At 39.5% G+C, this 27,305-nt stretch overlaps 1 protein-coding gene across 1 annotated transcript in view; it reads right to left on the bottom strand.

Annotated features, from left to right (window-relative positions):
- Positions 1-25,820, bottom strand: part of hsd17b4 (hydroxysteroid (17-beta) dehydrogenase 4) — a 49,209-nt gene extending 23,389 nt beyond the window's left edge. Inside the window, exons 1-12 of the mRNA XM_049579672.1 lie at positions 25,681-25,820; positions 25,116-25,169; positions 22,506-22,613; positions 21,712-21,771; positions 21,554-21,575; positions 20,552-20,598; positions 17,501-17,585; positions 13,220-13,407; positions 10,194-10,285; positions 9,976-10,000; positions 9,706-9,834; positions 3,582-3,682 (exon numbers count right to left, since the gene is read on the bottom strand). Of these exons, the coding sequence (XP_049435629.1) occupies positions 3,582-3,682; positions 9,706-9,834; positions 9,976-10,000; positions 10,194-10,285; positions 13,220-13,407; positions 17,501-17,585; positions 20,552-20,598; positions 21,554-21,575; positions 21,712-21,771; positions 22,506-22,613; positions 25,116-25,169; positions 25,681-25,732 (963 nt within the window). The 5' untranslated portion in view covers positions 25,733-25,820. The remainder of the gene's footprint in view (positions 1-3,581; positions 3,683-9,705; positions 9,835-9,975; positions 10,001-10,193; positions 10,286-13,219; positions 13,408-17,500; positions 17,586-20,551; positions 20,599-21,553; positions 21,576-21,711; positions 21,772-22,505; positions 22,614-25,115; positions 25,170-25,680) is intronic.
- Between the last annotated feature and the right edge of the window lie 1,485 nt (positions 25,821-27,305).

Here is a 27,305-nt window from a genome sequence, read left to right as displayed (position 1 = left end):
CCTGACACCTGTTCGTGTTAAATGCTATTTCTAGTTTGTTTTATTCTATTTCATTTAATACTTTTTTGTTTCTGCATGTCTCCAGGTTGGATTGGGTCTCTGTCTTTTGTTTTGGTTTTCTTTATTGTTTGTTTCATTTTGTGAATATTTGGACGTGTGTTATGTGTCTGTTGATGCATGACATTATAAAACCAACCAAACTATCACATTTGATGGTATCAAAGTACCTAAGCTACAAAAAAACAGATCTCCAATCTAATTTTCAACCCAAGGCTAATGTATTGTCAAATGTGTTAGTATGTATTAAGTGATTTTTTTCCCCCGTACCAGCACTGTGTGGTAGATTTTTTTTTTTAAGTACTGAGTATTGTTTTTTTATGTTAGGTTTTTATCAAAGTTTAAAACTCTGGTGCATCAAAACCATAAAGCTGCTCTTAAGCCTTTACTGTGCACAATTTTAAAAAACAGCCCAGTAATATTTTTAAATAATAACTGCCTGGTGCTGATACATGTTCCACCAGCCCCCTCACCGCACTAAACGAAGCATTCATCCTGATTAAACTTTCATTCATTTAATTGTGATGATTCTGATGCTTAATCAGCCGTTCAGGATAACAGTTTGTAAATATTTGTGGGATTCAGACCGAGTCAGGAAAGGGTTCAGTCATCTGTTTCAGTAACATTACAAATACAGATTAATCTTTTGACACAGACTCACGGCTGCATGCTACAACCAGCTTAGCAGAAAATGGTGGCTGTTTCTGTGGATAATTATTTCATGCGATACAATTATTCTTGTGGCTTAATGTTTTATTCAAGCAACCCTGTGATTCAATGATAGGGAGCACAGTGAAGTGAAGGAGCGCCCATCCAGGGAGCTGCCGCTGCCCTACTGTGCTCCGACGTCTTTGGACATCGCTTTTTAAAAGCTAATCTGAGTTGGCACTTGTCTCCTGTAAATTTGAAACGGTGGTGCGCCAGACAATCAAAGTACTTATGTATGTTGTAGGAGCTTTGCTGAAGAGGTTATCATTGTCCCCGACTAAGTACAGTGTGGTGGCATTAAAGAGACATGAGTTGCCATGGTTGAACCAGTCTGAGATTCTGCAGCTCCACACTTTCAAAAGGCATAATCAGCCAACCGTTACGATGCTAGCTACAGTCTCAGTGGGAGGAATGATGGAGAATGAGCAGCTGAGGTGGAGAGAAACAATGGTGCAAAGAACTGCAGAGGCCAGAAAATAATGAAGCAAAGGGCAAAAGTAGGAGGAGGACATATGTAGGATACAGTGAGTGAGAAAGAAAACATTGTAGATATAAAAGAGTCCGATGCATGAGAATTACAATGAGGTCACAATAATGTTTATTTAAAGTAGGAATTCCTTTTTTTGTGTATCCCAGTCTGATACATGCAAACCAGACGCATCAACACCAGGTTTTCTGCAGAGTTTACTTACTTAGCAGAGTTAAATTTAAGACCTTATAAGGCTCTTTTGAAAACCACATAGAATGAAATCAACCTATTTCACAACCATACCAGCCAAGGTATGAAAGCATGTTGGAAAACCAGTAGGAAGGTTACAGCCTAGAATTATCTACTCACATTTTCTCAGTACTGCTCAGCAGTACATTACAATAATTCCTAATGATAGAATTACCACACTATGCAACCTGGACCTGCATAAGCAGCAGAAAATTGATGGGTGAATTAACCATATGAAAGTGGAAACATGCTGAAAACTTGCGCATGATGACTCGATATGTTTCCTAGCTACTGTAGCTAGTAGGGCTGTCACTTTTTATACGAAATTCAACCATTTGTTCAAACTTAGTAAATCGTCAATCTATCAGCAAGTCTATTCAAAGAAGGCTGGGACACAGTCTATGACCCCATGGACAATATGGGATATCCTTGCACAATGTAACTGAAGCTGCAGTGCTGGAGGTTTACAGCAGACTGCATTAGGAATAAAGGGATAGTGTACACTAAGGTGTTCTTTAGGGGCGCTCTTTTTAACCTCTTTAGGTGTGCTCAGCCTGACAGAACATTTTAGGTATGCTCGCATGAATGGCAGCTGATATACAATAGAACATTTTCAAGTTGAAAGCATTTGTTTACAGTCTTTTATTAAGGATCTTTTCAATGATTGCAGGATTGTAATTCTCGCCCACATATTTTTAAATATATTTCAACCCACGGCCGACTGCGGACGCCTCAGTGAAACAAATCAATCATCCCCATGTTCTTTGACAGTGCGCCAGATTTCAATGGCTACGGTTACATGATGGCTTGTCATTTGGAATGAAATGAATCTGAATGAAATCATTCGGAATTAAAGTGTTTCCAGGTAGTTTACATGGGAAATATTAATTCCGAATGAGGGTTTACACGGGAGATCAGTTCAATCGCCTTTATTCAGGTCTGCGCAAGGTTTGGGGCAGGGAAGGTTTCTGATTGGATAGGGGGCGGGGCGGATGTTACGTGTTTACGTTTACCGGAAGAAAACACTGTAGTCCTCGCTCCGGATAACAAGATGCTTGACGACGCCGTTCTTAGTGCCTTTTTCAGGTGTGTTTTGCTTATATTCTTGAAGCAGCAGTACGACAACAATCTTGTTCTGCTAATGCTTCATCTGTTGAGCAGGAGAAGGGAGGCAGAAGGCTGTTCATTCCGATTAAAAGTGGAATTAAACTGTCCATGTAAACGTACTGACTGTGATACGACGCAATGTGACACTGACTTCTCTCTCTTTCTTTAACCTCCTTGCCTATCAGTAAACAAAGTTTATGGAGGACACTGGCCAGCAAAGCCGCCCTGAGTGGACAATAATGACACCAAAGCATCTGAGAAGCAGCGTGGAAGCATTTTGGGTTCTACACCGTAGATGGAAAAACAACTACAAAGGACTAGGCTGTTTGTCTACTTCATACAAAGCAGCTATCTCACTCTACAATGACAACGAATCTGCTATAGTTACATTTGCCACCATAGTGTGAGTGCCTACTATTCGGCACACCAAGCTTAAGCAGGTCCCTCACCAGAAGCTCTTAAAATGTCATCACCACTAAGATAGCAAGATGTACATGCAACAATATGCAGCCCAATGGTATTCTTTCAGGAGAGGGTTCAGGATCTCATGATGGAAGTGCAGGTATGGAGCAACTGTATGACACCACACATAAAGATGTTAACTATACTAAAGGATAAAACACAAGCTGTTACCACAAGTGGAATCACTGGCCACATATGTTTATGAGACAGTCACAGCTCACTGTATTTAAGACTCATGGGGACCTGACAATTAAATTCCGTGCACTAAGGAGCCGATAGGAAGCCACGCAGCTGTCCATATTGCAAGGATTAATTCATATTAAGTGTATAATGCCTCCCAACAGCCTACAATTGGATACAAATTCATTTTCTAACTAACGTTACTGCCTAAAGCAGGCAAGCAATGACTTTTTAATACCCTTTGTCTGAGGAAACTGAATTCAATGATTTTTAAGACTTTTCAAAACCTGCAGATACCCTGTCCATTACTGTCAGAGAAAGAAAAGCAGCAATAGTCGTCTCTACTCACAGGATTGATCGAAGATGCAGCAGCTGCAGCTGTTGGATTTGCACCGATGTCTCCCTCCGAGTCCAACTGAGGCAGCACACTCACGATTGACTGGAGAGACTCTACACAAAGGTGAGAGATGACAGATGAGGAGAAGTACACCAGAACAAGACAACAATATACAGGAAGATGGAGTGAAGGAGGAAACAATTCGCCATCAGTACTACCTGAAATGTGAATCTCTGATGCCATAGACCATGTAGAATGACAAAGACACTTGTATATTATATAGATAGTTTTTATTTCTAAAACTTTTTGACAATCCACCCATCAGCTGACTTTACCTCAGCAACCACTCTTCATGTGGTTTAACTAATCCATGCTAACATTGTGTTAGCCAGCTAAAATTATCATATCAATTCTCATCTATCTTACTTTATTCCACGGAATTATTACCTTTGCCAAGAAGGTCATGTGTTCAGTTCATTTTGGGAGTTTGTCTGTTTGTTTGTCAGCAGAATTATCGAGAAACTACTGGCCATATTGGAGGAAGGGTGGAGCATGAGCCAAGAAAGGGCACATGAAATTGTGGAGTGGATCCGAATCATGGGGTGAACACCCTGATTATTTTTCACTTTGCAATATACGACATTCAAAGTCCGGGCTGGGATTGGACACAGCTCTCATCTTGGATGTCAACAGCAGACATGCATGTGGCTGAGCCGAAATGGTGGCAGTTTCCAGTGCAGTTCTAACTACGGCAATATTGTGTTATATATTGCACCTTGATATTGCAAGATTCGGTATTTGGTATTGGCAGAGCTCTTCGCTCTCCGAGTGCCCTTCTACTTTGTTAAGTTACAGTGCACTGAACAAACAAAGCGCACTCTCATCTTAAAATAAAGGAGGTATAGACAGAGAGCTGAAACCATGGTTAGCAGATATGATTAAGAGACATCTTATTTTTCCGCAGCTGCACATGAGTTCATCTAAAGCTGAGGAAACTCTTTTAGTCTAACTAAATTTGGACAGGTTGTTCTTCAGGTTCTTCAGCTTCTTGTGTTTCAAATACATGGGCAAGACATGGCCATGCCAGGGGGTCTGGCACCGTGTAGTTCCTAGAGCTCCTCCTCTTTTTGCATTCTTGATATGGGATGGAAATAAAGAAAAGTTGGTCACGTCGATCAAAGGTCCGTAGGTGTAAAGCAGAAAGCCCTCCACAGCCCTCCTCTTTATGGTCAGACTTTGAGACAATCTCAGTATCCAGGGTATTATTGACGTCATGAGACTTCTCGAATATCACTGGGTAGTCCAACCATGCATAGATTATACTCATCATGGCATCCATGTTGAGAGCAGTGATGATATCGTACTGCTTAAAGCAATCTTCACCAACTTCAATGTGACAGTATTTAAGAGTACTAGTTTTACTTTAGGCGTACTTTAGGATGTGACAACTCCATATTGTTATGATAAATTGTTGTCAAATTATATTCACACCAAGAGACCTTGATGATTTATCAGTTTAACTAAATGGAAGCAGTCTCTGTGATTCCGTATGTCTGTCCTTCGATTTTCTTGACAACCATTCAGAAGACTATATTGCTGAAGGCCCAAGGAAGCGCAGTGTCGAGTGCCAGCTCTTGAGTGCTACTTGACATATTAGTAGTGTGTTATATACACACTGCAGTATATTAAGACAGGACCACAAGTACAATTTTTCTTATTTGCTGGAACAAATTTTCAAAACAGTTCACACACAGGCCTGAACTAAAAGTTGCTGGCTGAAATGACATATTTTGTTTAAAAAATGCTCAATACACTCACGATACGATCAAACAACACAATGTGGTCGAGACAATTCAAACATTCAATCAGCCATTACACAATGGACAGTAAAATTTAAAATCTGGCCTCTTTGATCCATGCCTGCAAACAGCAACACAGAGGTATTATCTTTTACAGATGGATAAGACTAATTACTGACTGACGAGTTGTGCAAAGTAGTTTCACACAGGTGCATTAGAGATTCAGAATTATGTAAGTGATTTCTATCAGCTGTGAATAGAAGTTTTCCTTTTGTTTAACACAATTAATACCACAGAGTTTTGGGTTTGTGTTAACTGTTTTAAAACAGGGTGTGAAAAAATTGTGAAACCAATGAAAAAGTGTCAACACATTTGCAAAAGAAGACTTCTGATGTGCTAAAAAGATGACGAAGAAGTTCAAGTGGGTTCCGTTTCATGAAGTGTGTCTTAGCAACTGAAAAGCTTAAACTCTACACATTGCTGAACAGCATGCTGGGTACAGTTTGCTCTCTGTTGCTCACTACACTGCATTCAAGGACAGATGAATAAAGAGAGAGTCAGAGTCAGAGTTGGTGCACTGTCGTAAACTCAAACATTTCAAGCATCAGCGATGTAACTTGTGGAATGAACGCTTTTGTTCCCAGAAATAACCTGGTCCCAAAAAGCTGGCTGTCAGCAATTGGTGCAAGTACTCTAGCACTGCTAGGGGACGCAACTATGTCGTGGCGGGTGTATTGCTTAAGACCCAAGGAAAGCTTTGAGCAGCAATACCAAGCTTTGGGACAGCTCTGAGCGGGCACTCATAACTTGGAAAATCATGATTATATCAACATCTCTCTACTGGTGCATCTGATGGAAAATTCAGGGTCCCTCATATCTGGCAATTTGTCCATGTGTGCATGATCATCTTTAAAAGTCATCACCCAGATATCTATCATTAAATCTGCACTTTTGCAGGAATGAGCTTAAGGATTTTTTTTTTTTTTTTTTTTTTTTTTTTTTGGCTTTGGCACCTCCAGAAAAATTTTAATCTCAAGTTAAACTGATCAAAGTAAAGCTAAAAAGACTTCTGGGGAGATGTTGACACACGATAAGAATGCTAATCCAACACACACTGATCCAGGAGCAGCTTTAAAATGGATGGATGGACGTGAGATCCACGTGTGTCAAGAATAAACATGAAATGTTCTGTGTTTTAACATTAGACGTATACATTCCTAAAGACTGAATCCACAGTCACAGTGTTGTCAGTTTGCCTAAAAATAGAATATAAACATCCGCCCAGGTAACACATGCTGTGAATACCTATGCAGGTTCAGTCAACACAAACGAAGGAAGACAGCTGAGACGACCGAGGAACTGAAACAGAGTGAGACTGCGAAGACTGCAGCCACTAATTACCATCACTCAGTGGCAGGCAGTTACAGAACAGAGGCAGCAACAAGTCTCTGTAATAAGCTACAAATGAGGAGGCACTACAAAGTCATGCTAATGAGGCCAGCTAGCGCCCTGTGGGACTGCCACCCTCGTTCAGTTAATGTTAACACCAGCGCCCTTTCCTCGAATGTACATCTGAGAGCACGGAGAGAGATGGTGGAGGCGGAGAGAAATAATAATCAACATTTGCCACCCTCTTGTTTGCATGAGACCTTTCGGGAACAACACTGGGCTTGTTCGTACTTGACATCGTGTTCACCTTCACTTCTCTTCACCCCCTTCTTTTCGCCCCATTCGCTTCATGTCTAACAACATCCTGTCCTCACTCTGTTACCAAACTCTCACTAAATACAGATGAGCTGATAGTTAAAAGGGCTCTCTTGGCTGAAAAGCGGGTTTATGATCCTTCATAAGGTTCACTCTCACAAAAGCTTAGTCATACAGTGTGACTGAAAGACTACAACACTGACCATGTGCTTTTTTCCTCAATCTTCAAGTCTTTGCTGAAACATATTTGAGTTCTCCAAAGGTGGCGTTCTGATTGTACCTTCTATTCCACTCCTTACAGGCTAATTTCACCTTTAATTGTGTCCCAACTGAATATAAACACTAACAATTACCAACCTCGTCTTATAAAAATCTACCAATGGGTGTGAATATTACAGAAGATGAATGGGCGCATATTTGGAGAACACAACAGTCTACAATATCCTCTCGTACTTGGAGAGAGCACTGTTGGAAGAATATAATTAAATTCTTTATTACGCCACAGATTAAGGGCAAATACCTGTCTATAGCAAGATGCAGGGCAATAAATGTGGATCATACTCATGTATTTTTGCTCTGTCCTGAAATTGTGCAATTTGGGTAAACATTCATACAGTTATTAAAATTTTGGATCATGCATGGAAATGTGCTTAGGCAATAAGGCAGGATGAATCGTGTTAAGAGAAGACAGATACATACTGAAAATGTTGTTGGCAGCCTGTAAAAAGGCCATCACAAAGAGATGGTATAAGGCAGAACCACCAACACAAGATGAGTGGCTGAAAATTGTGAATGAAATATATGATATGGAACTGTTAACCCACAGGATATGGACTCAAGAGGAGTGATGTTGAGAGAAATGGGAGAAATGGACAGTGTCAACGAACGACAAGATGAGAGACTCGGTAACTGACTATGTCACAGGGATGAATAGCTTTGCAGACCTTTTTATTTATTTGTATACTTATTTCTGTGTTTTCCTTTTTATGAAATTTTGTAAAACCAATAAAAATGAAGTGTTGATAAAGAAATAACAATATACTAATATGACACACTGTCACACTGAAACAGCTGTCAATAGCCCCATAATAAAGATCAAAATCTTCTATTCCATTGACGTAGGCCTGCCACAATAACTACTTTTGTTGGACGATATATTGTTCCAGAAATAACTGCAATAAACAATATTATTGTTTTTAAGATTATTTTATGCCACTGATATGATAATATAACAGCATAATAATGCGAGCACTCCCTTTCAAAGTGCAATGAACTTATAACTGTTCAGTATATTTAGAGATTCATAGATATCCTAAATAAATTAAACAAATAAAATAAAAGCACACATCTGAACAATGAATAAAATGGACTCTGGGGCTCTGTTGAAATAATGCACTTGAATAAATATTAAATATTTGGCACAGTGAGTCATCCCCTCACAGATAATTAACTGCCAATCCAGTTTCTCAATGGCAGGACCTTTAGGACCTTATTCTTTCAAACACTCTGTCTGGTCAGTGTCAGTCGGGAAAATCACCCAATAGCCTCAACGTTATCGTCACTTCACCTGGTTCACTATTGTTGTGTGTATGTGTGTGACACACAGAGCAGACGAGGACAGAAGTAGTACAACCAGAAATGACAGCAAAATGCATCACTCAGCATAGTTTTATTCTGCTCATTGAGCTTAGGTGCTGAGAAAAAAATGCTTAGGAGTTGCGCACAAGTCTTACAATAGTACAGAAAACCCTGATGTTTGTTGTGGCATCATGTTGGCCTACATGTTGGTGACATTCTCATGTAAATGCTGTAAGGGTCCAAGGACAGAGGGATGTCGTATGCTCTAAAACCCTCTGAGGCAAATTGTGATTTGTGATATTGGGCTTAATGAATAAAATTGAATTAGACTAAATGTTGATGACATTCTAATGTAAACACAACAGGCAGTATCCTATCATATACAGACATGACCTCAATCATTTTGCCTAATCTAATTACAGTTACAGGCCTAGTTTAACTATCATTTCATGTCGCTGACCGAAAATAATTGAACTGCCTTGTAAACAGTTTGTTGAAGTAGCACTCTAAAGTGGAGAAGTACTTTCGAGAGGCTAGGGATCTGCCCCACTGCTAAAACACAGAGCCAGAGACAAGAGCAAACTGCACAATGAGCATGGTTATTTCATTGTTAAGTATCTGATGGCTTTGATTAGATTCAGTGCAGCTATGCAGCGATGTGCAATCTGAATCACTCTGACTCAACAAAGAATGAGTCAAACAAGTGTGAAAGCAGACCAGCAGGGTTATGATGGAGGGCATGATCCAACTCAGATTTGTATTCAAAAAAAAATCTTTGTGAAAACGGCTTTAGTAACGCCTCAAATCCGAGCAGGAGTTGTTTGTTTATTGGTTGTGAGAGATATGATCATGCTCACAATGAATAAATGACCATTCAAGACAAAAGGGAATTCTGTGGTTTACATTCTCGTAAAGACATAAACCACATGACAATCTACTGTAAGGTGCTTATGTAAGTATGTACAGTGTGTACTCTCTGTATACACATGCTCCAGTACATGTTTTTGTAGGCTATTGTGTATGTGAGCATGCATTCAGCCCAATGCATTACTGACCTTGTACGCTGGTAGGCTTGGTGGCATCTGTAAAATCACAGATTTTGTCCCACTGGTCCCTGACAGCCTCAGGAGTCATGGGTTGGTTCTTCTTTCTTACAGTGCAGCCCTGAGAACGCTCCCAGCGCACTGCACACATGGACACACACAAATAAAGAGGTCGCTGCATCGTGAAGATCACACACATACAGCTGTAGTGAACCAGGGGCTAATGAATATCATAGATGCATACAGACGTTTCCTCAGGAAAAACACACACACAGTACTCACATTTACCGATCCAGCCTGCGCCGAGCTGAAAGCAGGTGAAACATGAGAAGATGAGCAAACGCACAAATATGAAAAAAATATTGTCTCTTTACAGAAGCTGAATATGTCAGTGGTATATTACTGTGCAGAAAAAAATAGACACAAAGCTATAGGCAGTACAGTGAGAGAGAGATCTTTAGAGAAAGAAACAAAGTGAGTTTTTCTTTTTTTTTTAATACCTCAAACAGTCCTCCATTTTCTTGGCATTGTTCATGACAGAGCCAGAGGACCAGGGGAGCAACATACTCAGGCTTCAGAGACGCCACAAGGTCTAAATAAAACAAGACATACACAAATACAGTACAGCAGAGCTTCTTCTTTTATTGCATGTCCGTTACACAATTGTCCTATACTGCAGAGGGGTGCCTCTGCGTCAGTGTCTCTGTTTGGCAGTTGGCGTTTTGTTAAAATGATGCTGTGTTTGCTTAATGTGCTCATTTTGCAAATACCACAAATACATGGTCTGAGTTATTAGACAAGCCTAAAGCATTTGTCCTCTTTCTACAGAGCTAGCATCAATTACAAGCTGCTGTTTAACCATTTTAAAAAGGAATTCCAGGAAAATAAAATGGTAGAAAAGGAACAGAAAATACCCTTATTTTTGTATATATATCTAACTCAAGTACACTATAGGAGTATGATGAATAAACATCCTCTGAAATCATGTTCTTAAAAGGTCCAGTGTGTAGGATTTAGGGGGATATATTGACAGAAATGGAATATAATATAATAAGTATGTTTTCTTTGGTGTATAATCACCTGAAAATAAGAATTATTGTGTTTTCGTTACTTAAAACAAGCTGTTTATATCTATATAGGTAGCAGGTCCTCGTCTACGGAGATCGCCATGCTGCACTGCCATGTTTCTACAACAGCCCAGATTGGACTAACCAAACACTGGCTCTAGACAGGGCTTAGCAGATACTCCACAATAAGAGCAATGGAAAAACACAATTATTTTAAAGTGAAACTGCTTTGTTCAGCATTTATACTGCTTTAAATCCCCAAATTAGTTTGTTTTGGAGAGGAAGAGACCTCTGCGGATAATTTGGCTCTAAGTAAAAACCTCCTGAATGTCTGGATCAGAAAAAAGGTGAGCACACATTTGCAGGTGCTGAGCAAGCGGGCCGTCTGCGAAGTGCGAAACAGCGTAGGAGAAACATGCTGATTTGATTTGTAACGTGAAACTGCTTTATTCAGTGTTTTTACAGGTTTTAATCACCTGGTCCGATTGTTTAGGAGAGGAAGAGACCTCTGACGACAATTTGGCTCTTGTGTAAAATCTCCTGAATAACTAACACTGAAGGAATTCTAACCGGGAGAAGTTTCAGCTGGTTGCAATCTGCAAGCCTCATCGACAGATGCCCCTAAATTCACCAAAATCACTGTTCTTTTAATTTATCAAAAGCAAGGTAACATATCCAGCATCCCCACACATTTTCATGGACAAATTATCAAATCTCAAAAATGCAGTACAATTTACACCACTCTACATGTTAAATCACACTGTAATAACATTATTATTCTCTTATGCAAACATATCACATTCAAACTCTATCCAAGCCAGCTGGCATACATGGAGGAAGAGACAGAACGCAAGGAGAAAATTGAAGAAATCTACATGATGGTCAAATAAACGGTGTTCCACATCGGCGCATATTATCACCATGTTACGTCGGCTAACCTAAAAAACAAATTTGCCATTATGTTAGCATTACATGGAATGTTATCCAGTGGAAGATTACTGCAACAATTAATTTTAATACATACAACCAAATTCCATTACTGTTCCAAAACCTGTAAGAAGTTCTCTGATTCCATGATCTTCCCAGGCCTGGAAAATGAGATTGTAAAATTCCATGACTCTACCAGGAACCCTGTGTATTTGTTATGTCACTGTCTCCTCACTACACAGCTGGGATTGTTTGCTACATACTAATCTGTATTCTTAAATAATCTAATCTTCTGCTGGACAAATAGCAAAAGAATATGCACTGATACTGGAGCATTAAAGACAACTTCTGAATGCATGAGAACACACAGTAGGTCCAAAATCAATTTAAAAGTGATCTCTAAAAAGTAATGAAACAGATTCCTAAACATGTTGGCATGGTGTCAAGCAAATAAATATGGCACAGGCTTTTAATTCCCTGTATGAACTGGTAAAGATTTAATGCCAGGCACCGTATGTGTGCTGAAAATATCCGCAGCCTCAATCAATAAAACACGGTGGTAAAAGACTGGGCATTCTGTTTCGCTGCACTCTGCAATGTTTAGCAAGATTAGTTTTGTTGTTTGTGTTTGAGAAAAGCCTGAGTCAGTGAAAGCCAACATATGGAACCGAGTCATTTACTAAGGTGAGGCCATCCTGTGACAGTTGGCACGGCGCAGTGTGACAGATGCTACTGTAGACCAGCACAGCAGGGCAGCAAAGCCATTCCTCTAATTTGTCACTTAATACCCCTGTCAACAGAGCTGCAGTCGCAGAGCATGCACAATATGCTCATGATGTGTAGACACACAGTGGGTTTGGTGGGTTAGAAAAACATTTCCTATCTTTATGGGCTCGTGAGATCCTTTTGAAACACAGTCTGTTTTCATTTTGAAAGTTGTATTTTAGTCTTTTGTTTGATATTATGTTCAAAGGCAACATAAAGTCTCCAACGTTTACAAGCTGTTTTGAGCTATATTTCATTGTGTTCACTGCGAGTATCCGATGCTGCGTTACCTTCTGTCATGAGAAATATTTTAAACATGAAAAATATACATGTTTCATTAGCTTTCTTACTCATACTTTTGTCAGTATTTGGAGGCACAGCTAGCACCTACAGTAAAATAAGGAGGCCAGGGCTGCCTGTTTTAATCAAGGGCTCACACTTTAAAACGTTTAAAGCACTTACAGGGTGCATGATTTCATCATGGCTGTTGGTACAGTGAAAAACCACAGTTCTTGAATATTAGATGACAAATTTGCATGTCAAACGGGACTGCTGTTGCCTCAAATTTTGTAAATCAACGTAACATGGGCCTTACATTATGCAGCTGTTCTAAAAAAAAAGAACTATGGTTAAAATCCATTTGGCTATTTTGGCCTGTCCAAAGACACATGTACATGTGAGAGAGTGTGGACCTGGCAGAACATCATAGTACGCATTATACTGACCAACTGCATGCATTTATGTATTTGTTTAATCTCTCTACTTACCCGGGGTCATGATATTCTCTGTGAGGCGTGACCCAGCGATAGGAGCAATAGTGTTGCAGTGGACATTGTACTTGCTTCCCTCGATGGCCAACGTGTTTGACAGCCCCAGCATGCCCAGCTTGGCAGCGCTGTAGTTCGCCTGGCCGAAGTTACCATAGATGCCGGCGGCTGAAGCCGTCATGATAATTCTGGCCACAGACAACCGGAGGCAACAAGTCAGTCACAGGCATAGCGATGCAGTAATGGGAAACACAGACGGCCCACACACACACATAATTACACAAAGTGGCACGTACTCTTCATGCATGCATAATCACACAGGAGTACGCACATGTAGGCATCTAGTCATGTAATGCTGGCCCATTCACACACACATAACATTCAGCTGCTTTACTGCAGATACAGAACTGCACATTTACTTTAACATTTCATGGTGAGCACAGGCTGCATGCAGGAGTGAATGCATGCATGCACAGCAGGCTCACAGTCTTGCACATACAATTTTGATAGTCATCTCACGCAGAGAGTTCACTTCAGTCAAGAAAATATAATGTTAACCTCATTATATTTTCTTGACTGAAGTGAACTCTGTGGCACCAATGCCACATTAGGTGTGGGAGACATCTGAAACACGCTGTCTCACTGGTCATCAGAAAGCAGTGATCCATATCACAGCATACTCATACTGTATACTACAGTGGATCCACCAGAGGATTGGCAATGATATCATATTACGCAAATCAATAACTTTTATATGCTAAAGCCTATGATTCAATTACTGAGGGAAGCTTTCAGACGATAAAAAGTTGCCCTGTAGAAGAGCAACAGCAAACACACAAACTTTCTTTTGTGCATTATGGACCTAATAATACAGAGTAAAATTCTGTGTGTTGCTCCATGCTTTAACATTTTACTCACAGTGTTGGCTTCTGTGCCCATTCTCTCTGACAGTCATGTCATGAACCTTCCTACTTTTTATTTCTTTCTGTTATGGTCTTACCTTTAAATACACAATTAACTTTAGCTCAGGTTGAACGCACACAGAGATTGAATTTCAAACCCACAGGACACTAAAAAAAACTACACGTGATTTTCAGATGATCATGATTAGAATTTTTTTTTCCTCTGTCTTATCTGCAACTGTTTTCTACTCTACATAATAAAAAGCTGCTCTTTGGCTGAATGCAGTGAAACTTTCTGCAAAATGTCACCTCAGTGTTTTTGGACTACTTTCTTCTCCCATTCATGTAGACCACATGCGCACATGTGGAGGGCATCTGTTACCTGGAGTAACATGGGAGCAAAACTGGCTGTGTGACCTTCTTCTGCAAATTAAAATTCAAAACACGCAAGCAGCTCTGAAAAGAGCTTTTGAGGTTTGTATTGAGGTTGCACTTAGCAAGAATGAGCACACATTTTATTTGTCATAGCAGGAAAAGCATAACTGTTTATTACTGATTGTTTTGGTGTGAGTTGCTGGGTGTTGGAGATATCGTCCGTAGAGATGTCTACCTTCTCTCAAATAATTAATAATATTAAATGAATAACTCAAAAGCAATGTCTCTTTCCAGAAATCATGACCTGGTTACTCAAGACAATCCACAGACCTTGTTGTGAGCAGTTTCATGTAGAAACTATTTTCTCACTACCGAACTACACCCACCAACCTACCAGCACAGAGAGGGTAATTTTTGCCGGTGGTATTGTGTCTTAATTTTATTTCCAGGTTCAGTTCTGGGTGGGAAAAAAAGAACATGCGGGTTGGACCGCGGGGGTTGGATGATAACTATATTAAAATAAAATGAGAATAATTAAATCAAGTCAAGTTTAGAGTTTAATTGAAAGTTTAATGTTTTAGTCCTCTGACTGGTGGCACGGTGGTGGAGAAGTTAGCATTGCCACCACACAGCAAGAGGGTTCCCAGTTTGAAATCAGGTGTGGGGGAGCCCTTCTGTGCGGGGTTTGCATGTTCTCCCCATGTCAGTGTGGGTTTTCTCCAGGTACTCCTGCTTCCTCCCACAGTCCAAAGACATGCAGGTTAATTGGTGACTCTAAATTGTCCGTAGGTGTGAATGTGAGTGTAAATGGTTGTCTGTCTTTATGTATCAGCCCTGTGATAGTCTGGTGACCTGTCCAGGGTGTACCCCACCTCTCGCCCACTGTCAGCTGGGATAGGCAACCCCTAACATGATAAGCGGTTACAGAAAATGAATGATTGAATGAATCCTCTGACTGACTTTGTGTGTCAGGTGCGTTACTAACAGGCATGGTAACTGCTGACATGTGCTGCTCAAAATTTTGAGTATAAGCAAAAAATATTGTTTTCAATTGTATTTTCTTAATGACCTTCTTTTTAAAACATATTAATTAGTTTCACATGTATGAAATGTCCCAAAATGATCGCTACAACCATGGTGCCTAACCAAATTATTTGAACAGCACATGGTTATTATAGGATTTGCAGTTTTGGGGCCAAGACGCGTTGCATATGTGTGGGTAGAAGGGCAGGTGTGGTATTGCATGTTGCGGGTCCAGTTTGGGAACAGGTGCTGAAAGTCAGACAGGACTCTGATCACTGCACAGAAGGAAGTGGGAATCTACTGCTAGCTCACCTAGCACTAGGGCTGTGCAATTAATCATCTGGTGATCGCGATTACGATTTTGAGGTCAAACGATTTCAAATTTACTGAAATCGAAGGTAAACGATTTTTGGTCACAGACACCTGGAGATGTTATTTTGTCTTCTACGGAAGCCACGCATGTGCAATACTGCCCCCTCCCCTCCTCTCACTCCACAAGCCAGTCAAGTACGTGAACGACGAATGATGCGAGGGGCAGGTGATCACGTAAGATTTCAAAAACAGCGTGTGGAAAATGGCAGAGGGAGAGTGAGAGAGGTTGGTCTGTGTGTGTGCGTGTGTGTGCCCATCGGGCCAGACTCCGCCATGCCATACAGAGCAAAGGAGAATTGTAAACGTGTGACCATGTAGAGACAGAAATGACATGCTGTCGTGCAAACAATATAAGTCATCACGTGCGCTGCATAATTGTTTGCATAATCGTGATTTCAATTTTGACCAAAATAATCGTGATTATGATGTTTTCCATAATCGCACAGCGGGTTAGGGGTTAAAATTACAGCTCGGCCAAGGTCACAACATGAGCCTCTCACCCATGAGTACATGCACGCTTCTGCACGGCAATACATTTGGCGGGTGTAGTTAGCTAAAGAGAAGAAAGTTCCTACATGAAACTGCTCACAACAAGATCTGTGGATTATCTTGAGTATTCGGGTCATGATTTCTGGAAAGAGAAATTGGAGGGATTGAGCACCACAAGCCGAGTGCCATCTAGTTCCACTATATTCAGAAAGGCAGACATCTCTATGGCTAATATCGCCAACACTTACATTACTCACAGAAAAAAAAATCTAGATTAATAAACAGCACTACAGGTAAAAGGAAAAATAGGTATTTTTGATTTTGGGGTCATCCTCACCATTTTCTGTAAGCTGCCTCAAAACGTGACCAACACATATCTGCATACATTCTCACTGCCTCAGTATAAATTATTCAGTGGATGTTTGCTTCTTATTGAAGAGGCTTCTCCAGAGGTGAAGAATCATTGGTGAGTGGCAAAACACCTTCAACTCTACAACTTCACACTGGTGGACATTTGAATTTTTTATGCTGCACTACTTGGGAGAAAAAGATGAACCTGCTCTGACATCTCTGCTGCTTCTTGTGGAGTCATCGATTTAAACAGAGCTCAAATTGTTCAGAGATTAACCTGCAGTGCTGCACAGCCAAATTAAGTAATTTCCTTCATTCTTTGGTGATTTACATATTCATATCAAATTTGCTGTCTTGGGCTTTTATTAGTATGCAGATTTTTTCACTGCACACCATGAAACCAATGGAGCTAGACATATTAAGGGGTACCAAGTGACTAAAGTCAGAGTTAGAATATGTATAATAATGTGATGGTAGACATGCTTTATATTACTCATTACCTCAAGTGCACATCCTCAAGAGCCCACTTAAAATGGGGCATATAAAAACCATTTTGAGAGTCTCTGGTACTTTTGCTGACGTCTGAATCAGGTCTCACCAAAGAGCATTTCGTGCCATGCTGACATCCTTTTGATTACAGTCCAGCCATGGTCTGTCTGCTGAGGATACTGTAACTTTAGCTGGATCTAAAAGAAAACCCTGCCCACGTAATAAAGGCAAGGCACAGCCTTTATCCCCGTCAATAGCTGTCAGAAGCCGAGCTCCTTACCTGCCAAACTTTTGGTTTTTCATGTGGTTCCAGGCAGCTCGAGTCACCAAGAAGGAGCCTCTCAAGTGAATCCTCTGAATCAGGTCTGAAAAGGAGAACAAGAGGGGTGACCCACTAAACACGAATACACATAAAGCACTTGTGTTATTTCACATGAGAACACCGTGGATCAAATCCAGCTTAAAGTCAATATTTTTTTGGATGTAAATCCACATTTGATCCTGCGGGTCCTATCTTTTTTTCCCTTAGCTTTATTCATTCGTTTCTTTCAGAGAAACAACAGGTAACAGTAGTACACCAAGTTGCGTGGAAACTGTAACAATAAACATGTGTACTGTATATACATACAATTGCACGTATGAGGAATATGCAACAATAAAACACAACGTAAATCATTTCTATGGATCAGGTACAAACACTGTAAATTAGGGATGATCCTTGTGGCTAATTTCCCTGACACTGAAACAGAAGTTTAAACTTAAACTATGCGACTACTCTCAAAGTAAGGAAACACTCAGCAGACAGTCAAAACTGAGCACAATTTAATCTACAAGGTTAAACACTGTCTGAAAAAATATTACATATAAGAGCTATTTGACATTATTAATCACATTTTTCAGGAACTATATATTGCAGAAATGTGTGGCACTTTGCACCGTGCAATATCAACACTGCGCATCATCCCACAAAACGTGACAACAATCCACTAAATAAAAGTTAACAAATAACATCTACTGAAAAAAATACACTTTAGGAACATAAATCTTGAGGAAACGGCATGATTATTACAACAGCGTTATCACTGGGTGGACGGTACAACATAAAATGATAATAATTTTAATAATAAGTTTCTCTGGCACCAACTATTGAGGCTAGGAACATGTAATCGACTAGCCGACTAATCGTGCTCATCCCTAATTGATCAGCATGTTACTTTCCGTGTGCTTGTGATTATTACAATGGCGTTATCATTGGGTGAACACAATTACGTAAAATAATAATAATTTTAATAATAAGCTTAACCAACCAGCATTTCTGGTGTTGACAAGTGAAGGTAGATATGTTTAATCGACTAGTTGCCTAACCACGTACATCCCTACTAACAATGGTTTAAGAGTTTGTCAGTCTGGGATGGTAGCAAAGGTCAAGATTGTTTGCATGTGCAAAAATGGTCCCCATGTCTTCCAAAAACTAGCAGCCAATCCACTCAGCGTACATCTAATTTTTTAGGTATTAACAAAGTAGAAGATCTCCTCAAGCCAAAAGTGATGGCTAGGTTGTGCTCAGTGGTGTAATGTAGCGAAGTCATAATACTTTGTCACAGTACTTAAGTATTTTTTGGAGTATTTGTACTTTTATATTTCTGGCAACTTTCACTTTCTCTCCAATACATTTCCTAAATATAATGTAAACATTTACACCAATACATTTCCCCACAGCATCTTAGTTACCTACTACAAAATAGGGAAGGAAGAGAGGAAAAAAATACCTCTTAGTTCTTCAAGTGTAATTCAGGAGAAGAGGAAGCACATCTCAAGAAGAAATAACCTTCATAATTCGCCAAAAGTCTGACTGCTTGCTTTTTTTATTATCAGCATTTACTTGAACATTTACTTTCAATTAATATCAGAAAATTGAATTCGATACTTCAGTACAGTAAGTATTAGATAATTTAAGACTTTTACTAAAGCAATATTCTATTAGGTGGCCTAAACTTCTACCAAAGTCATTTTCTGTTCAGTTGTCCGTACTTTTACTCAAGTGTAGCTTTCCGGTACTTCATCCACCACTGGTTGAGCGGAAGATTTCCATTTGACAAGAACCAAGCATCTAGCTAAGAGCTCTACAAAAGCTGTAAAGTTCTTCATATAATTTCATGTTGTAGGCGTTAAGATGACTCCAAACAGGGCAGTGATTGGGGATGGGTTGACAGACACAGAGATACCTTGTGAGACTGTACTGAATATTTCCAACCAAAGGTTATACAGGGAGAGGCATGTCCAAAGCATGTGGATATTAGGTCCTTTCATTTGTGACAGGGAGATGTCAGTGGTCAGAATTAATAGACAGTTCAGCTCTGCTCAAACCATCTCCATCTCCACTGGAGCCCCACAGGACTCTGTAATGTCACCTGTGCTCTTCACCCTGTGCACTGATAACTGCAGAGGCTCAGATCCAGAAATAATCTACATCAAATTCTCAGACAGAGTCATTGTGGACACCATTAACTGTGAGGGGCAGCTCCAGGCTGAGATGAACACGTCCTTAGAGCAGTATAAGGGGAATTGCTTTGACCTCAACACCTCCAGCACCAAGGAGCTGGTCATTGATTTCTGTCATGAACAGCACACCATCCCTCGGGTAAATAGCCAGAACATAGAGAGAGTGGAGGCATACAAATACCTCTGAACCACAGCTGACCACAAACTCACTTTCAAACCAAATCGTCTTCTCCAAATGTCAACAACAACGCCTCTTCTTTCTGAGGAAACTCTATAAACTCCTGGTGCACCAATCAGTCTTACTGGCTTTCTACAAGTGTTCCATTACATCCATCATCACCTTCAACCTAACAGCCTGGTTTGGTGCTTTGAGCAAAATCCGCCCCAGCCCTCTCAACAAAATCATTAGAATGAGCAGCACAATCATTGGACTGGATCAACAACCTCTGAGTAGCATCCACAGCAGACTGACTAAAATGTGAGAACTACAAACAGCCTCACATACCACACACACACACAAACACACACTACACAACCAATACATCACTTACCCTCAGGCTGCAGATACAGGTCACTCCCACTCAAGGCCAAGCGGGCCATGTCAAGCTTTCTGCCTACTTCTATCAGACTCATTAATGCTTGAGCTAGATTGGGTGCGTGATCCATATTTATTACTTATTTATGGATATTTTTAAGCATTTTTTGGGGGGGACATCTTAAAGCTGCATGATGGCACAGTGAGCTAAACAAATGTAAAAAATGTGATCCTTTACACAGTATGAGTTAATGAGAGTGAAGAGAATGTAAAGATTAGAAATTAAGTACTTACCCCAGTCTAAATCACTGGTCCTGGCAAATGATCGGTCACGGAGGATCCTTAAAAAAGAAAAGCAGGAATGAGTTTTAGTCTTTTCAGTCTTTGTGACAAAACCTAAAAGGAACTTTCCTCCCCACAATCAAAAATACATATGTTTCCTCTTATCTGTAGTGCTATTTATAAGTTTAGATTGTTTTGGTGCAAGTTGCAGAGTGTGAGAGATATCAGCAGGAGAGATGTCTGCTTTCTGTCTAATATAATGGAACTAGATGGCACTCAGCTTGTGGTGCTCAAAGTGTCAAAAAAATACATTTGAAAAACTAAGCAGCAATGTCTCTTCCCATAAATCATGACCTGGTTACTCAAGATAATCCACAGACTTTGTTGTGAGCAGTCTCATGTAGGAACTATTTTCTGCACCCACCAACCATATTACCGCACAGAAGGAGGCATGCATCTACTCATGGATGAGCAGCTTGCCTTTGTGGCAGCATGAGATGTAAACATTAATGGAGTCCTCTTCGGGTGAGCTGTAACGTTAGCTGGGTCAGTGATGCTAGGTGAGCAGTAGATACACGCCTCCCTCTGTGCGGTGATTCAGTTGGTAGTTGTAGTTCGGTAGAAAGAAAACAGTTCCTACATGAAACCGCTCACAACAAGGTCTGTGGATTATCTTGAGTAACCAGGTCATGATTTATGGGAAGAGACATTGCTGTTGAGTTTCTCAGATGTATTTTTTGAACGCTTTGAGCACCACAAGCCAAGTGCCATCTATTTCTATTAATTCAAGAGAAGGCAGAACTCTCCAACACTCTGCAACTCACACCAAAACACTCCAGATCGATAAATAGCTCTACAGGTAAGAGGAGTAACGTGTTTTTAATTCTGAGGTGATCTGTCTCTTTAAGGTTGATTATAGTGGCTAATACACATCTTAATATTCTAACTACAATCAAGCAGCCACTCTAAAAATGGATGATGTGATTAGACCTCACAGAATGTGAAATGACTCACCCAGCATTGTTTACCACAACATCTGTAAGAAAGGTACAGATTCACTTAAATAATAGGTTTAAATAGCAGTAATTACATCATCAAAAATCATTTAATTGAGATAATTAATGGTGCAATACTTGGATTAAGTATCATTATACTGTGAAGACATAACTCACCTATTCTTCCAAATGCATCCAGGGCTGATTGGATCAATTTTTCTCCATCTTCAACAGAATCTGTGTATGCAGAAAAGGGCATGGATTATTTTTTACATCTTTGCTTTTGATAAATGATGATTCTTACACCGTTCTGCATATCTGAGTTTCCAAAAGACTGCATCTATGCATTGTTCTTCTTATTCTAGCTTCAGTTAAAGGTCTGATTCTTGCTACATTGTTGCTGGTTGCATTTAGATTTATAGATATAAACTATGTGTTAGTGTCACAATAATATAACTAACAGGGAGAGGTGCTTATGATCTAGTTTTATCATGTACTAGAGAAAGTAAGTGGCCTCCCTCACGTGCTCAGTATGTTGTGTAATGATGCATGATGAGTCACCTTTTCAAAGGAACATTGTAATTGATTGTTGGGCATCAAAGCTTGTTATAACATTAATAAAACATATGACAACCTTAGTATTATATTCACAAACAAATCTGCCATGCTCAGAACAGCCTATGAAACACATACATTAATCAAAATGCTGTTGTTTTGTTCTTTAAAACTAGTTGTTTTTTTTTTCTTATATAAGTGAGGTGGACAAAGATGGAGGGGGGAACCATTTGTCTTCAATACTAGCTCGCCAACAGCTTCATCAGTGCGCTAGTCGGACTGACAGAAATCAATGTTGTTTTTGAGTCTAGCATTACATAAGTTAAACACTACAAGGTAAGCAAAAGACAAAAAAAAGATGAAATGATGAAGAGAAGAAAGGAGAGAGACTTAAGACAAAAGTCTAAACTTCTCACCATAGTTTGCCACGGCCTTGCCTCCCTTCGCTCTTATCTCCTCCACCACCTTATCAGCAGCTGCAGAACTCTTTCCACCCCCTTTAGTGTCTGTCCCAAGGTCATTCACTTTATTGCAACAAGAAGAGAAAGATTAGCAATAATGGGGTGAGTTCGGCAATTCTCCACAAATGATTAGGTTAGGAGAAGAGTTTAGCTAAGCTGATTCCTTGTCAGAGTTCAAGGGCATGTTCCATCCAGGCTATGGGGTAAGCTATTATTTTGGGGCAAATGTTTATGCCAACATCTGCAACTGTATAAAAAAGTGACGCCCTAACCTAAAAAGTAAGTTGTTACTGTGACAGTCGGTGAAATACATCTTCCTCTATGACAGGACTCAGTTTGAGGTTTAATTGATAATTGAAGGATGCATCGATTCAATTCTGGCTCTCCCAAATATAATTTCAACTCAGGGTATCTGAGGTCTGAGTAAATAATGGTAAATAGTAGCAGACACATTGTGTTGTCATCATGACTTTGCATTTACTTTCACATGGAACTTGCATTGATGACCTTATTACTGCGGATCGGTCATGTCAAGGCTGATACCAAAACCACTTAAGATCATTATCTCTGCTAACACCAGTCTGGTGTATCAGGTTGGTGAATCACTACTGAAATCAAAACCAGGACACTTCTACACCCACAGTCATCTCTGGCACTGAGACATGCAGGTTTTTACTCATGCTGTCTCCATTTCACATACACTGTGGGGAAAGTACTTATTTCCTACAGCACATTTATTCAAACATGTTTAAGCCACCTAAGAAATCAGTATTAGTTTAAATTTAAACTTTATTTTGAATATTTCCACCACTTAACCTTACCGTCAGACAGAGACTTCCAATAGGAAGCTGTTACATCACTCTCTTCAGAGCAAGACTCCATTGAGGAAAACAGTGATATAACATTGCTGAACATAGGAGCTGCTGGTCTACTGCTGTATTATGTGACTTTGACATTTGAAGGGGTCAGTTTGGATTTCTCAAAGTCACACAAAAATACAAACAAACTGATCAAGGCAGTGGTAGACCAGCAGCTCCCATGTTCAGCGAGCTAAAAATACTTTTTTTGCCAATGGAGTCTGGAGGCTTTGACAAGCACATAGATGGGGATCTGAAGCCATTCAGACAGGGCTGTCTGCAGCCAGTTAAAGTGGTGAAAATATTCTCAACAAAGTAAACTGTTATTGATTTTTTTAGGCAGCCAAAGTACATTTTGCCTGCTACTCCTTCTTGTTTCACAAAACTGTGGGCGTGCCAAACAACATGCATGTATTGACCATGGATAAGTACCTCATACAATCCCACTTCAGAAGATCCAAACCATCCTTTTAAGATCACTACTGTTGCTTTGGTGTACATGTAGTCAGCAACAAGCTCTTTAACTAGCTTTAACAATTACTGTTCAATCTGAAGCTCATCCTGAATGCTGATAAAACAAAGTGCACGTTTTTCACAAAAGCCAAGGTGAAGCTTTCAAATATCCCAGCTATTGCTGCTCTTCAGAGCAAGAGCACAGAGAGTGTTTCAAATACCTGGGCACTGTGTTAGTTGATTGTCTTTTTTTTAAGACACATGCTAAACTACTTGTAAAAAGGCTTAAGCTGAAACTGGGTTTTATTTTAGAAACAGGAACTGCTTCTCTTTCTTGGCCAAAAATGGCTGGTCTCTGCTACTTTCTTGACTGTGCTTGATTATGGGGATGTATTATATATGAGTGCACCGTCCCAGTGTTTGCATGCTCTGGACTCTGAATATCATGGTGCACTGAGATTCATTGCCAACTGTAAGCCACTAACTCATTGCAGTATCCTGTATGTTTGGGTTGGCTGGCTCTCCCTACATTGTCGTAGACTTTTTCATTGGCATTCTCTTGTTTATAAAGTTATTCTCGACCTACCTCATGTATATTTTTGTGTGTAGATTAAGCAAAAAATTGAAAATGGCAATGATCTATATTCTCAGAACACATCTTATTGTCTGTACCGAGGGTATGTATGGAGTCTAGCAATCAAGCGTTTATGTATCCAGCTCCTTATATGTGGAATCTTCTGCAGAATGATTTAAAGTTGCACTCATTGGTTCCTCTCGGACATTTCAAAGCACTGTTGCAAGAATTACGTATGCAATCATCTATATGCCAGTGTCAGGGTGTGTTTAAGTTGGTCTTTTTAACTATTTGTCGTTTTTTAATTCACTGATTAACATGCATATTACATCTTATTTTGTGTTTTTTTACTGCTCATTTTGGAGTTGCACTTTTTTTATTTTGTATTTTTGTTTACTGTTGTCTGACTTTATGTTGCTGCCTGTCTTGGCCAGGACACTCCTAAAAAAGAGATTTTTAATCTTTAGAGGTTTCTGGTTACATTAAAGTTGAATGAATAAAGAGGGATATGTGAAAAGGGAAAACATCTGGAATAATAATAATAAAGCCAGATGTCTACATACACACTGACGACTTTTTCTACAAGGCAAAGAAATACCAAAAAGATCATAGAGTACAGTACATCCACAAAACTTGTTCTAATAAATAATGAGAGGCTTAAAATGAAGATCCTTTATTTACCTACAACTGAGGCACCTCTTACAGCAAAAGCCAGTGCATATTCCCTGCCAAGGCCTGTGAAAAGAGAAATATATGAGTAAAATGCCAAAGCATAGATACATAAACCACTGCTGTCGTGTTCAAGTGTGTGCCCTTTCACACGCTTATACTTGTATGATTGTTAGCCATTGCGTTGCATGCACTTTGCTCCCTGTTTTCCTCACATGAAAGGCTGACAAATACCGGTTGCTAGTCTAACTAATGCAATGCATGTTGTGCATTATTACCAACAAGTGTGTTATAGGTAACAGTTAGTGACACCTTGGTCTGAGACTGTTTACTTTGACGACTTTGCGACTGTGTCGTCGGTGTTAGCATTTAGCAAGACACCCAGTTAAACAGCTGGTCAGCAGAAAGAAAAGAGAGACTCGTGCAGTAGCTGCCTTAATAACTTGGCTCACATACTTCATAAATCTCTACATTAGCAGGTTAGCATTCAGAGCTAACGTTACAAAACCTATATAGATACAGTTAGCATCAATGACAGCCAAGCTGACGTTCAGTTATATTTACAGGGCGAGTTTACCTCCTCCGGCCCCGGTGACAAGCACAACTCTTCCCTCGAAAGACAGAGACATCCCTGTGAGTTATTATCGTCTGTTTCTGGACACTAGCAGCACAGCGGCTACAAGAGCAACACTGACAAGCAGGGTGAACTTCGACAACTTCCACTTCCGCAATTACGAGGGGGCAGTCTCCGCAGCGACCAATCAGAAGCCAGGATTCCATTAGACTTGCTTTCGTCAATGTTGAGTTCACACATGCAGTTTACCTTGATATTATATTGTAATACTAAAACATAGAAGAAATCAGTTTATTTATGGTAAATAAGTGCACCCCATTATCTTTTTGAGAAACTGCCACCATCACAATGTTTTTGCATTTTTATTTTATTATATTATTTTTATTATAGCACTTTTTACCATCCCAACAAATAATAATGGTGATTGTGACTATGATGATGATGAAGAGGAGGAGATAGTAGTGGTGGTGATGATGGTGGCAAGTGTAGTTACTAAAATGCCAGTAGAAAAATAAACTGATTAATGTCTACTGTATAGAAATTCTAGTCAACTTGAAACTTTAATTTAGCACTCAAGCAATTTTGCACTTTAAACTGGTCCCCCAATTCTTGGTCTATCATGTCTGTATTACTGTTTGCTATACATGTGTTTTTTTGTCATTGTTTTGTTTTTGTTTTTGTTTTTTTTTTGTTATGTTTTTTTTTTTTTGTTTTTTTTTTGGATTGGTTAAACATCAACCTACGAAGGGACTGAGGGTGGAATTAGCTATTGGCTACAATCCTACATATTTACATTTAATGTTCATCAATATGTACTGTCCCTGTTTGAATAAATAAAGTAAAATGAAAATAAAAACTGCTTTTGAGTGCATTAATATGACCTTCTGGCTATGTCACTTTGACATGATAGATCAATGTGGACTTCAGTACATGTATACATGTAAAGTGTTTGACTAACCTCAGTTAACTTGTTGAGCCAATAATAAATATGTATTATCTTGGACTTTTCATATTTGCACTTTATGTATTTGCACTCTTTCCCCTCATATTGCAAATGCATTTGGCTGTAGTACCATTTGTTTGCTTGCCTTCCATTTGGTTTTGTCTTGCTTGTGTATAACTCCTAATTGAGCAGTTTTACCCAGCTGTTTTAAACTCCCTTTGAAGGGGGAAATTAAAAATTTCGGTATGTTATTTCCCTAGTTTAATCAATAGCCTATTTGTTCACATGAGCTAGTCTCTCTAGATTTGTGATGTCATAGGGTATGAAGTCTGGACCTGCTCCATATGAATGGGAGTCCACTAAATGTTTTTACACCTACATGAGCTTTATTTTATTGAAATATTGTCAGTTCTGGAACAGATATGTAGTCATATATCCAAGACACACTTGGTATAGTGCTCTAAGTGCCAACATCTTTCCCTATTCATTGTCCACGGAGCAGCTCCAGATTTTATACTTCATGAAATCACAAATTTGAGTTTTAGCACTTTAGTTTTCAGATTTTGGAGAGCCGTGCATATTAAGTCAATTTTTTTGACTGTCCTAAACCACAGCAATAACAAATGATTTTTAAAAATGGGCATATTTTTCACTTTTATGTCACTTGTATTTTGTTGTTCTTTTG

Source organism: Epinephelus fuscoguttatus, linkage group LG6, assembly GCF_011397635.1.
Source record: "Epinephelus fuscoguttatus linkage group LG6, E.fuscoguttatus.final_Chr_v1".
Lineage (NCBI taxonomy): Eukaryota > Metazoa > Chordata > Actinopteri > Perciformes > Serranidae > Epinephelus > Epinephelus fuscoguttatus.
The sequence above is the reverse complement of the archived record's forward strand: the minus strand, read 5'-3'. Positions and strand labels throughout refer to the sequence as shown.